The 14,165-nt window shown below is 41.6% G+C and overlaps 1 protein-coding gene across 24 annotated transcripts in view; it reads left to right on the top strand.

Annotated features, from left to right (window-relative positions):
- The window catches only part of RBFOX2 (RNA binding fox-1 homolog 2), a 293,466-nt gene that overhangs the window by 186,071 nt on the left and 93,230 nt on the right, over positions 1–14,165 (top strand). Inside the window, exon 1 of one of the 24 annotated variants that reach the window (XM_070789695.1) lies at positions 7,939–8,218. The exons of the other annotated variants lie outside the window; for them this stretch is intronic. Within the exon in view, the coding sequence (XP_070645796.1) occupies positions 8,192–8,218 (27 nt within the window). The 5' untranslated portion in view covers positions 7,939–8,191. Of the gene's footprint in view, positions 1–7,938; positions 8,219–14,165 lie in introns of those variants that run through there. 24 annotated transcript variants of the gene reach the window in all.

The raw sequence follows: 14,165 nt of genomic DNA, 5'->3' as shown, positions 1-14,165 counted from the left end.
TTTGAGAAACTGTTTTTGAAATTAGTCTTTTGGATTGTACATTTACCGCCTCTGACTGAATGGTTAAAATATAACTTGTTAGGATGGCTACTGTAAAAACAAAAAAAAGGAAGAAAAACAGAAAGTAACAAGTGTTGGCAAGGATGTGGTAAGATTGGAACCCTTGTGCATTTGTTTATAAGAATGTACAGCTACTGTGGAAAACTGTTTGATGGTTCCTAAAAAATAAAAGAATTACCGTATCTGTGGTTCTGCCTCTTTAGATTCAACCGACCACTGATTGTGCACATATTCAGTAAAAAAAAAAAAAAAATCCCCATGTAGGTGAACTTACAATAGTTCAAACTTGTGTTCTGCAGAGCCCCACTGTATTTAATACCACAGAACCGTATAAATGACTAAGACGGTAAATTCATATTATGTGATAACTGGTTGCAAGTTAGGGGCTCATCTTTTATCAGTTTTTCCTGAGGCCACTGTCCTTAACCTGCCAATCACCTGTATTGGCAGTGGTTGTCATTTTGAGGTGAATAGAGCAGTTGGAGGGAGAAGAAGCAGAGTCTTACATTTGGGGGATGCAGCTGTGTATCATGGTTTGAGAGTTAAAGTACAGCTTGAGGATATTAGGCATCTGGAAGATGGAGAGACAGAAGTGACCTGTTTAATAAATACATTAGAGAATGTTAAGAGAATGCTGGGGGCTGTATAGAGTGCTGTAGAGTGAGCTAGACCAAAGACTGACCACTTCCTTGTGGGCAGATGACCTTGATGGAGAGGGATATATACATACACTTTAATTTCTCATTTTGAAGTAGTTGAGTACATACTATGTGCCAGATACTATGCCAGGCACAAGGATTTAGTGGTGGAGAAAACCAGCAGAATCTCCAGTAATTTAGTAATAGAGACATGGCATATTTTATTATTGGAAAAACAGTACAGTTCAGTTTTCACAGATTAATCATGTATTTTCTTGCTAATCTGGTTATTAATAAATATGTTTATGTCCCATCCCTTTTAGTATTTGTCTAAGAACCATTTCCTTAATCTCTCAGAGAATACAGAGAATGTACACATAATTTCAATTGTATATATGACTCAGTTTAGAGTTTGGGATAATTTAAAGAGATTTAAAGAACATGTTATGCAACTCTAAGTTAATAGTTTATGAAGTTATATATTCTAGTTTCTCTGGCCTCACTTATTTCTTAGTGTGTAGTACTTGTGATCTTGTTCTAAAGGTTTGATTTTGGGGAGACAGGAAATAAATTGAGGATTATTTGGTTTTTATAAGCATTTAAGGTCCAAAGCAGTTAATGTCAAATTTTGCTCTCACCTTTTGTTCTAGAATGAGTTATATATAACTGAACAGTGCCTAAGCCAGAGAAAATGAGCTAGGATATAATATAATTATCTGTAATTTGGCATCATTTATATTAAAGGGAATGCTGGGGCAAGTGATATTAAAGTAGTATTGTCTCAGAGATGCTTCTGCAAAGGTATTTATATCTGTTAGGTGTAAATGGTTATTTACACTTAGGATTATGGGTGAGGGGGCTGTGCAGTGAAGAGCTTTTATACTAGCAAGTCTTTACTGTCACAGGAAATGCCGTCCCTTTAATGTTGCCTTTCACCGGGGTGTTAGCGGCAGCCTGGGAAAGTATGCCTTCTGGTCAGGGGCTCTTGGACCTGGTTTTAGAGCATTGCTGCTGAGTGGGTGGGAGGTGGGAGGTTGCGTCCTGTCTGTGCAAAATTGTGAGGAGCAAGGTACCTGAAGTTGTGAGTTGTTTTTTTTTTTTAATCAGTAATTGCTGTTTTGTCTACAATCTAAACTATTCTAATAAAGTCGAAAATAAGACCTTTCTCCCATTCTCTCATCTTGTACATCTTCCTTTCCCCTTCAGATTTCTAAAATGCTAAAGTAAATTTATAAATTTAAAAATATTTCCAAGTACTCTTTGGGAAGAAAAGATTGCTTTTATAGTATATTGATAACCACAGAGATGCTTTTTGTTCTTAGGTACCCTCTATGGATATACCAGGCAAGAGGTAGAAATCAAAGCATTACACAGTTTGATTTCATGAAACATTATCCACTAAATATTTAGGTGCTGGGTTAGGAACTGAGTTAAGATTGTGAAACGCAGTTCTTACCCTCAGATTGCTCACAGTCTGTTCAAAGTTATACAGGAACAATATGAACTGTGGCTCAGGTGCCAAGGCACAGGGCTAAGGGGTCCTGAACTCATGTGTGGGTGCAGGTTAGGGCAGCAAAGGCTTTTTGGAGCATGGGATGCCTGAAATGAGAAACAGAAAAGAACAGAGGAGTTGTAGAGGAACTAACCCCACACGGTGAAGTATGGTAGGAGCAGAGGAAGGCGCCGAGTGGGGAGAGGGAAAGCAGGGGCTCTGGACAGTGACCTGAAGCCACGCTGTGTGTGTTAGGTGCCTCCTTAACTGTTAGGACTGTCCCGCTTGTTAGGCTGTGGGCAGTAATTGAGGATTTTAACCAGGGAAGTGGCATGATGAGATTTCAAGCCCTGGCAGTGGTGAGAGGCCTGCACAGGAAGAGGGTTAGACCAAAGGCAGAGAGCTAGTAGGAGGCTGAATGCAAAATAATAAGGTCAGAGCCGAATTTGTGGTGCCAGGCTGAAAAGAAAGGGCAGATTTCAGAGAAATCAAAAGGACTTGCATTTGGTTTGGTGTGGTATCAGGTGAGAAGGAGGAGTTCTGGAAGGTCTCCAGACTTTCCATCAGATTTGGGTTTAAATCTGGGCACTTCGGCTTGCCAGCTTGGGTGACTTTGGGTGAGATACTTAGCTTCACCTCGTCTTAGTTCCCTCCTTTCTGCAAAGGAGATTAAAACGTCTTGTCCTGAGGATGAAGTGAGCTAAGAATATATGTAGTGTCCTGATAAGAAGCCACCACAGAGTAAGTTTTCAAGAAATGATACCTCTTACCGGTTCGCAAGTTTAACCACATTTCACCAAGTAAGACATGGCAGAGTGAGCCCTAGAATCCAGGCTTCACACACACAGGAATGTTTATCTCCTTTGTCAATTACTGTGCACCCCCAGTGCCTGGCACATGATAGACACTCAGATGTTTGCTAAATGAATTATTGATTCCATTTTGAGAATTTAATTTGGACTTTTAAAATAGAGAAATATGTTGAATATCTAAACGATAGTGACCATTGTTCTGCATTTGAAATTTGGTCTGGAGTTCAGGAGAGATGTCTGGAATGAACATAGCAATGTGGGGGGTCACCAAGGTCAGTGGGTAGTAGTTGAAGCAGTGGAGTGGTTACACCACCCAGAGCAAGCATGTTGGTCAACAGAAGGCCTTGGGAATTAAGGACCATTGCCTAACTTTTTTGAGTTGTGTACCTTTTTGAAAATCTGATGAATACCGTAAATCCTCTCTGCACAGAATTGCACATAAGAAAACAAATTTCCACTGGGCTACCTGTGTGAGGAACTATATAGTCAGTACCTTGGTTAAGGACCTGTGGTATGTAGTTATGCTATGCTAAGTCACTTCAGTCGTTTCTGACTCTGTGCGACCCCATAGACGGCAGCCCACCAGGCTCTCCCGTCCCTGGGATTCTCCAGGCAAGAACACTGGAGTGAGCTGCCATTTCCTTCTCCAGTGCATGAAAGTGAAAAGTGAAAGTGAAGTCGCTCAGTCGTGTCCAACTCTTAGCGACCCCATGGATTGCAGCCTAACAGGCTCCTCTGTCCATGGGATTTTCCAAGGAAGAGTACTGGAGTGGGGTGCCATTGCCTTCTCCAGTGTGTAGTTAAAGAGGTCTGAAGATGGCATGTCAAACAATACCAACGTTGAAGGTTGGCAATTAAAGCTATGGTTTTTCCAGTAGTCATGTACGGATGTGAGAGTTGGACCATAAAGAAGGCTGAGCACCGAATTAATGCTTTCAAATTGTGGTTCTGGAAAAGACTCTTGAGAATCCCTTGGACAGCAAGGAGATCAAACCAGTCAATCCTAAAAGAAATCAACCGTGAATATTCATTGGAAGGACTTAGGCTAAAGCTCCAATACTTTGGCCACCTAATTTGAAGAGCTGACTCATTGGAAAAGCCCTTGATGATACTGGGAAAGATTGAGAACAGGAGGAGAAGGCGGCAACAAAGAATGAGATGGTTAGACGGCATCTCTGATTCAATGGACATGATTATGATGAGCAAACTCCGGGAGATAGTGAAGCAAACTCCGGGAGATAGTGAAGGACGGGGAAACCTGTCATGCTGCAGTCCACCGCGTCCCAGAGTCAGACACTACTTAGTGACTAAACAACAACAATAACAGAGGAAGAAGAGTAAGATGGGGAAGCGAGTGAACAGGGAAAGAGGAGAATCAGGAAAGACTGGTGTCATTTGAAGCTGAGAATAAAAGTTTCCAAAAGGAGGGAGTGCCAGATGCCAAAGAAGAAGATATAACCTGTCCATTGAATTAGGCCGTCTGAGGTCTTTCTTTGGTGACTTTGATAAGATCAATTTCCACTGAGTGTTATGGGGGAAAGGAAGCTAGAGTTCCGGGGATTACATGAAGCCCCCAGGAAACAATGAAGACATTGAAACGACTAGGAGAAGTTCATTTGTTTATTTACCAGATATTTATTGAGTACTTGCCATATATTAGGCCCTGTGCTGGAAGCTGAGGGTTGACCCTTGAGGGTGGACATGGTCTCCTCCCTTAGCTGACATTGATTGTCTGTTTGCCTGCCTTCCTCCCCAAACCCTTCCCTCCTGCCCAGAAAATGCCCTGAAATGAGTTTCTCCTTGGTACACCACTGGGCACACTCAGCCACCAGGGGACTTCAGGCATTTTGCTGGGTCAGATCCAGGCTGTTCAGTTGCTCTTCTCTCTCTTGGGCACGAGGGAGCAGGTTGTCCTCTATAACTACAGCCTTTAAAGTCAGGGACGTGCATCAGAATAGCCTTGAGTTTGTGCATTGCTCACTAGAATCAGTGAATTTATAAAAATTATTTTAATATTTTCAAGTTGATTATCTGCAACATAAAATACTGGTCCTAAGTGTGGAAAAGAATCATGAATACCAGACCTAAGGAAACCTATATCCTAGGCTTTTTGCATGTGGGAATCCCTCATTTTTATTAAAAAAAAAATCTCTTGGGGCGTGTTGTCTTTCCATATGTATGAAGGTTTGCACACTTCAAGACAGCTATGGTTTTCATAAGAGTAGCGTGTGTGTGTGTGTGTCTGTGTGATGTGGAATGAGGGACTCTGTCTTCTCGGTGCCCCGGGTTTTTGGCCCCTAGCACTGTCATGGGCCAGCGGATTCAGAGAATGGTATACAGTGATTCTCAGTTTATTTCTTATATTAGAACTGAAAGCGTAATTATCTCATGAATATGATTTAGATTTTCCCCAAAGCACACTGCATTGCCCTTGCTTCCAGTGAACTCTTTTCTGCTTCCTCACTTTGTCTTTCCCTAATAGCTCAGTTGGTAAAGAATCCGCCTGCAATGCAGGAGACCCCAGTTCGATTCCTAGATCCGGAAGATCCACTGAAGAAGGGATAACCCACTCCAGTACTCTGGCCTGGAGAATTCCATGGTCTGTAAAGTCCACGGGTTCACAAAGAGTCGGACACGACTGAGCAGCTTTCACTTTCACTTTGTCTTTACAGTTTTTTGTCTGCATTTTATCTCCAGATTGACTTTTCAGTCACAGATTCAGAGAATGTAATATGTTCTATCTTCTAGATCATTTCTACAAATGTTAAATAAGAACAAGTCCAGAACTGATCCATCCCTTTTCTCTTAATGTTGTTCTTCCTGATGTTAAAAGATCCTATTCTTTTGAACGTATTTCTTTACACATATACTAAAAGTATTCAAGTGTCCGTAACACGCCCAGAGTAGTGCCTGGCGTATTGTAGGGGCTCAGTAAATAGCTCTGACTGTGCCAGGCTCTTCAGGTTGTTCGGTAGTTTCTGTGTTTTCCGAACTGTTAAAATGGTTACTAATTTGGATGGGAGCATAGGGTTGCAGAGTTGCACATGTCTGAGTGACTAACACTTTATGATGTTATATTGGCAGTGTGCCAACCAACACTGTTATATGTACATTGTTTTTAAAGCCTGGTTATATATTTTGCCAAATAATCCTCATTGAGACAGAAAAAACTTACTGTATTCTGTGTGATTTGTGATTTTTAATTTTGATTTTTTTAATGCATTTATTTTAAAAATAGGAAGCTTAACTTTGGAATTAATCTCTTTGCCCTTCAGGTAATCTATTAGAGATTATAACATAAATATAGCATAAATTATAAAATAAAAAACTTAATATAGGATCTTATTTATTAGAATACTAAAAAAATAGAAAGTTGTTACTGTTATGAGACAAATATCATGAACTCATCAAACATTCACAAAGATTACTTTATTTGAATATTTAATAATACAAAGTAGGGAAGTAGGAAGATTATGACATTTATATTCAGAGGTCAAAGACTTTTCCAAGATCACTGATTTTCCAAGATCACTTATAAAAGGCAGAATTAGGACTCTGACCAGGGCTTCTGAACTGAATCACACCTCTGATGCTTTTTTTTTTTATTATGGCTTTTTACTGTGTGTGTGTGTTCAGTCTCTCAGTTGTGCGACCCCCACAGACTATAGCCCTCCAGGCTCCTCTGTCTGTGGAATTTTCCTGGCAAGAGTACTGAAATGGGTTGCCATTTCCTCCTCCAGGCGCTCTTCCCCAACTCAGGGATGGAACCCACATCTCCAGCATCTCCTGCATTGGCAAGCAGATTCTTCACCACTGAGCCACCTTAGTGAAAGTCGCTCAATTGTGTCCAGCTCTTTGAGACTCCATGGACTGTCAGCTACCAAGCTCCTCAGCAGACAGTCCATGGAGTTTTTCAGGCAAGAATACTGGAGTGGGTTGCCATTTCCTTCTCCAGGGGATCTTCCCGACCCAGGGATCGAACCCGGGTCTCCCGCCTTGCGGGCAGACGCTTTACCATCTGAGCCACAGGGCAGCCCTTAAATAAAACCTGATTTTTTACTAAGAGAACTTAAACTCATATTTAATAAACATTCTCCCACATCTCCTATCTCTCTAGCACTGTATAGTAACAATAACTAGTAATAGCAATGACATAGTTTTCCATTTTATGTATAAGAAAGGTTTATGTTTTTCACTAGAGGCTGAGGAACACAAAAGGTGAATTCTCAGTTAACCAGAATTCGTAATGAAGCTGGAAGCCTTGAACAGTCAAATTAGTATCCACCCTGTGTTTCATAAGCCGTCATGTTTGTAGACACCTTTTTCAGAATCCCCAGGTTTTTTACAGTGGAAAAAATATGCACTTAAATTACCTCCCTTCTCTCTTTTGGTCCTTTGAAGTCTTTAGGCTGATTTAGGACAAGCAGGTTCTTGCATATTTCCATTCCTTGAAAACCTTCCAGTCAACTGTCATTGAGCAGCTTTTCTCATCTTTTATGAAATCCACTGCATCTATAAACTATACATCCGTGGAAGTGTTTTTTTAAAAAATAATTTCTGTCTTATTTCATATTATCAGGTATTCTTAGATGGAACATTTTAAATCTGTACTATGGTAGGCTGCCCTGAATACTTCCTGTGCTATATAATTAATGCCACCATCGCAGAATCTCACTCCTTAAAATATGCCTGCACATGGCGCCTGCCCTTGCCTCTCTCCCCCTCCTTCCCTCCTCTCCTCACACACACAGACACACACGCACACACACACACACGCACACGCGCACGCGCGCGCGCAAAGCACACACCGAACTGCCATTCTCTAGCAGGCCTGTTTCTGGAGTTGGGAGATGTCAGCCAGCCAGGAGCGGGTGGGGGGAGGAGGAAGAGGTGGGGCTCTACTCTGATTAATTACCTTAGGCATTCAGGGGTGGGGCTTCCTTCAGCCATCTGCCTGAGATATGGGAGGGAGCTGGAGAAGGAAGGAGGGGGAGAGACTGCCAGAGAGGAAGAGAAAAGAAAGGAAGAAACACTAGAAAGAAAAAGGAAGGAAAACGAGATAAAGGGAGAACAATCACCCGCCCTTAACAAGCTAGACTGGGGGGGGGAGGGGGGTGGAAAGAAAGCCGTGGAAGGTGTCCCCCCCAGCGCAACTGCTCTGAGTGTTCATCATCCATTCCCTTTGGTTTATGGAGAAAAAGAAAATGGTAACTCAGGTAAGATCTGTGTTTGCTCCGTTCGTTTCTTTTCTCGTTTCCGAGATCTAAAAAGAACTATGCGGGTGGGGCAGAGTCACCAGAGTTTTAATTATTATTGTCTTTTTAGAAAGGGTCAAAATTATTGTTATCAGCTGGAAAGCTAGTCTGTGCCTGTTGTGGGTCCGTGAGAGAGAGAGAGAGAGAGAGAGAGTGTGTGTGTGTGTGTGTGTGTGTGTGTTGTATGCGTATCCTTTATTCTCCCCCTCCCTTAGCTCCATAGCAGATTCCTGTTTCCTGTACTGTGCAGCTGTGGCTCAGGAAAGACCCTGTGGGGATTTGTCTACCTCTTTGTCTTGGTTCTGAGAAGAGGGAGGGAGAGAGAGACTGCAGAGGTAGGAAGAGATTCTTGTAGACGGCCAAAAAGAGGGGAGCGGGATTGACTTCCTTTTAAGAATAGCAGAAGAATCTGTGTTGTAGGGAAATCCGATTTCAGATTCACTTAGGTGTCTCCAAAGAGGCGATGGAATTGCAGTTTTGCTGCCTTTGGTCTAAAGGGCTTATTAAAAATGAAGGCTTGAAAAAAATACGTTTGACTTTCATGTCTTTGTTACTGCATGGTTTGTTTTCCATGAGAACTGTAGAAGCATCCAGGTGCAGCACAGGCAGGTTAGAGCCCTCCCTGGCAGGAGAGCAGGTCTGAATGTATAAGTGACAGTCACGGGGGCATTAAAAGACATCTGAAGGAGAGGGAGTAGGAAATGGAAGACCTCCCTCCTTCCCTCCCTCCCTCCCTCTCTCTGCCTGTCTTTACTTGTGCCAAGCAATATCTGCATTTTAGCAAGTCATTCCTGACAAACAGAAAGGTGAATACTCTTCCCCGATTTTCCCTGGCGGTGCTCTTTTTCCTTTTGGCCTCCTTCCGTATGATCCTTTTACCCGTTTTTCTTTATACATGGGTTGAGAGGAAATGATGCGGCCGTGATTAATCAATTAGAATCATTTGCATTGTTGCCTTGTAGAACTTCATATCCTTTGGTCTCAGACTTAGGATGCATTTCACTCCAGGTTTTATGCTCTGTAGGGAAATTTCATCACTGGACAGTGCTTTCCTTTTAAGGAGGTTGCCCCCCTTTTTTGTATGCTCTCGTCTGTCTTCCTCTCTAAGTCACCACCGGAGGGCGAGAGAGTCAGCTGGCTATCTGGATAGAGGCATGATTTTAGGAGCTGGAGCCCTGTTCCGTTAAATGTTATATAATGCCCTGCAGTGCTGTTTGGAAGGAGGTAAAGCTTTAGGGAGGTTTTCCCAACATGACCTGGAGGAAAGGGAAGTTTCAAAGAATATGTCTCTGCAAAATAATTTTTCAACGGATTTAAGTTTGGAGATTATTAAGAGACCCCTCCCTCTTCTGGAAAGGGGAGAAACCCTTGAAATATTTTCTGTTGCAGTTCTTATCCCTTCATCATGAGCCTGATTAACTCTTTTGAAATATGCTATACTTAAAAAAAAAAGAGAGAAAGAGAGAACCTGTTTCTGGCTTCCCTTTGTTGCTTGGTAGATGATACTTCTTAACCTTGGAGCCCTCATTCAGTTTTCATTAACTGACCATATTAGAGGGTACCAGCTCTCTTCTTTCTCAGCTATTACTGGAGCCTTTTCAACTACTTGACTTTTCATTATATATATACTTTTTTATGTAAATATGACTTGTTATATATATTTTTAAGTCAGTGAAAGAGTTACCTAAACTAGGACTTCTTATAATCAGAGGTTTTCCGTGACCTCTTGGAGCCTGTCCCCTTCGTTTCTAGAGGAGCTGAGTAAGCACGTGCAAGCCCAAGTTAGAATGCATAAGCGTTTGCACACTTAATAACTTGGTCTTAATAATCAGTATTTAAGAAAACTATAATTTTAGGAATGAAGCAGAGGAGATAAGTAGAAACTGGAAAGAAGGAGTTTGGGGGTGGTTAAGAATTCTAATAGATGAGTGAAACTCATTAATGATTTTCTCAGTGTATGTGAATGCTGAAGGGAAAGCAGGAGCTCAGTTTTTCCCACTCTAAATATATACAAATGGAAAATACAGAATGTCACACTTAGGAAGTTTCGGTATTCCAATGTGTTTGTTTTTTGTATACACTTTCTATGTTAATGTAACATACATAGTTGTTAATAATTTAGGAAAAAAATGAAACAAGTAGCCAAACAGGCCAAATCTTTATTTGTTCCATGGGGGTTTTGGGGGGAGGGTGAAGGGCTAGTTTTTGGTTTTTGAGCCAGACATAGGATCCCAGTGTTTGATAATGATCTGTCACATAAAGCTTTCTGAGTAGAAAATGTCTGCATTGTTTACGGTTCAAGTTATCAAACAGTTCATGGTGGTATTTAATATCTCAGCAAGTATATTAGGAAAGGCATTTGGGTATGTTTTCACCATTTTGTCACCTAGGTTCTTTGACTTAACAAATCTTTGATCTGTATCCCATTTCCATCCCTCGCTTGGTGGAAGAAGGTGAAGGGCTTTCAGTGGATGACATTTTCATCACATGTTAGATCTGTATCAGTAGCTGCATGGTGTGCATTCATTGTTATTATATATGCTCTGGTTTTATAAGGCCTGCTTTTGGTTTATAATTCTCAGTTATTTGCAATAAGTTATCAAAGTTTTGCTTTAAAAAGAAAAAAGCAGATGGCCATTTAATTATGGAATTCTACTATAGTAGACACACATGCTCATGTGATTTTTAAAAAAATAACTTTAGGTTTCCTTGTCATTCCTGTATATGTTGTAGGAGTATTTCACTGAGATACTCTCTTCTTTCAGAGCCTATGAACCAAAATATTGCATCTCCTCTCGTTTGTGAAAATAACAGTGTGGAATAAAAGGAAGGAGAAGAGAAATCATCCTTGTAATATGTGTCAAATTAGGCAAAGTTGTAAATGACCTCAACTCCAATTAATAAGAAAAGGTTATACTATTTGCTATTGAAAGGGAAAGTATACTAGACAGAGAGGAAGATCTTACAGTGTGAACATGAAAGAAAATTTTTGTTCTCCTCTCTAGAGTAAGACTGCCAGTTTCTGTGGAACACAAAGCCCTCCCTTTCTTGGACAGCTCAGTGCTTTGCTGGCATTTTCTTCAAAATCTGTTTTCCATCAGGACCAAGAGGAGGGAAGGTGTTAAGAATAAGGGAGGTTGGAAAGGGGGTTGCTGTTCCTTTAAATAGTGCAGAGAGCCCATGAGGCTGCAGGCCGCTAGGAGTGTATTCTTTTGTAATGAATCACCACTTCCATTGTCTGCCATCTCCCCTCTGAGTGGCTAGATGGCCTAAGTCTTCACCTGAGCTGTGGCTAGTTCCCTTTTCTGTTCCAGGGTGGCTGGGAGGAGAGAAGAGGGAGGGTGTTATACTTTAGTTAAAGGCAGGTGAGGGGGCAGATATATTTTGCTTTGTTTCATTTTCTACTATCTTATCTGGATTTTTTTTTGTTTAGTTTTGGATTTTTTTTTTTTTTTTTAATGAGTTGGAGTAGGGAATCTGTCCTCTGATCTTGCTAAGCGTGTCCCATTTTCTGTGCGTTTTGACTGTCCTCAGTGATTATTTAGTCTCCATTTTGTGGCACCGCTTTCAGTGATTGCCATTGGGTTGCCCGCCAGGTCCCCGAGAGCCCATCACACGCTTCATCCACAGAGCTTCAGTCCACACTGTTGGTCTTGGCACACTTCCACTTGCTGTGGGCTGCATAGGACTCTGGGAAGTTGGGGGGTAGGTGGAGATTGCGGGTTTGAGACTAATTTATGTTCCTTTACAATGAACCCAAAAAAAACCTCACTTTTTCCAGAGCTTTGGTTTCTTTCAGAATTCTTCTACGTTGCTACATATCTTCACTTATAACCATTTCCTTGCCATGGCCAAGGCTGGCTCTTGAAAAACACTGCTATTCTAAGAATTAGTCAGCTTCCCTGAAAAGATACCCAGAATCCCATAAATCTGAGCAATTTTGACTTATCGAATGGTTTTTCTTCTCGGTCACTTCCCATACCCCAAAACACACACCTTTTTTTGACCCTTTCTCTAAATTTTTTCCCTTTATCCTTTCTGCTTAGTTTTGCAGCTGAGACTAGGAAGGCTTAGTGTTTGACAGTCCGCTGTTCAAGTTTGTCTTGCTGTGGAGGACACCTCCCTGTTGAAAAGGAGATGCCTCTCCTCATCCTGGTCAGTGGCAGCTCAAAGTCCTGGTTTTGTTCTTCCATTGTTCTGATCTCTCCCTGAAAACCTTCAGACTCACTTCTAAAAGGTTGCCTGCCATATGGAAACAGTCTTATTTCTCTTCAGACTTTTGGTTCATGGAGTGCTCACATTTTAATTTCTCTTCATGTCATTCTTACCTTGGTTTGTTTCTTGGTCATCTCTGTGTGTTGTCGTGGTGATGATATAGCCCCCTGGCCCTCCTTCTGGTGTATAGTTGCTCTCTGGAATCTTATGTTGTTGATATCTCAAGCATTCCCTTCTGGAATCATAACTTCTCAGTCTTTTTTTTTTCCCCAACATTCCAAAACCGCTGTCAAATCTTTCTCAAACATTTCTAAACAGTACTTCATATGTGAAATCTAACAAACACAAATGGAATGCTCTCCTGCAGGAAATGCTTTGTAGTTTTAAATGTATCCATTTCATTATTGGATTTGGATGCTTGACTTTCAAGCAGTCAGAAATGCTTCAGTCTGCTGTCATGATGTATTGTTTCCATTTCCCAAATACGCAAAATGTCCCTCCTAGAAGGCAGTGGCACCCCACTCCAGTACTCTTGCCTGGAAAATCCATGGACAGAAGAGCCTGGTAGGCTGCAGTCCATGGGGTCGCTAAGAGTCGGACACGACTGAGCGACTTCACTTTCCCTTTTCACTTTCATGCATTGGAGAAGGAAATGGCAGCTCACTCCAGTATTCTTGCCTGGAGAATCCCAGGGACGAGGGAGCCTGGTGGGCTGCCGTCTATGGGGTCGCATAGAGTCGGACACGACTGAAGTGACTTAGCAGCAGCAGCAGCTCAGTTGGTAAAGAATCTGCCTGCAATGCAGGAGCCCCGGGTTCGATTCCTGGGTCAGGAAGATCCCCTGGAGAAGGAAATGGCAATCCACTCCAGTATTCTTGCCTGGAGAATCTCATGGACAGAGGAGCCTGGCAGGCTACAGTCCATGGGGTTGCACAAGTTGGACACGACTTAGCAACTAAACCACCGTTAGTAGTAGAATGATTAAATTCAGAAAGCCTTGGAGCCAAATAATTCGTTAGAGGTCATTGGCAGAGTGAGCCATTTGAAGTACACGTTGGATTTTGTCACTCCTGCACTTTAAACCTTGTTTCCCTTCAGAAAACCCAGTGTCCTCACTCTGATTTCTTAAGGCCTTTGAGTGATCGGGAACCTGGCTGTGTCTCTCCAGCCTTATCTCCTGCTGCCCTTTGACACTGACATCTTTGCTATTCCTTTTAACATGCCTTGCATCCTCCTGCTCAGAACTTTTCCTTCTGTTTTTCTCTTTAGTCATAGAAATGCTCATCTTCGAGGTTTCTCAAGAGCTCTCCTTTGACTTTCTTAACTCAAATTCCCCAATCTCTCCCTATCCCCTTAACCTGTTTTCTCTGATCACTGATATTTTTGTTTGTTGTTACTTATTATTTGCTTGTTTATCATCAGTGCTATCCCACCTCTCCAAAGAATGTAAGGTCTTTGAAGCAGGGACCCTGTCAGAAGTCAGTTGTGTCTAGAACTGTGCTTGGCATGTAGTCAAAAAAAAAAAAGAATAACTAATCAGCTAATCTTTATATATGATGTATTACTGTCAAGTACTGTGCTAAGTACTTTACCTACATTAACTCATTTTTAAAATATTTATTTATTTGGATGCACTGGGTCTTAGTTGCAACATGTGAGACCTTTGATCTTTGTCGTGGCATGCAGAATCTTT

Source organism: Bos indicus, chromosome 5, assembly GCF_029378745.1.
Source record: "Bos indicus isolate NIAB-ARS_2022 breed Sahiwal x Tharparkar chromosome 5, NIAB-ARS_B.indTharparkar_mat_pri_1.0, whole genome shotgun sequence".
NCBI classification, from domain to species: Eukaryota; Metazoa; Chordata; class Mammalia; order Artiodactyla; family Bovidae; genus Bos; species Bos indicus.
The sequence above is the reverse complement of the archived record's forward strand: the minus strand, read 5'-3'. Positions and strand labels throughout refer to the sequence as shown.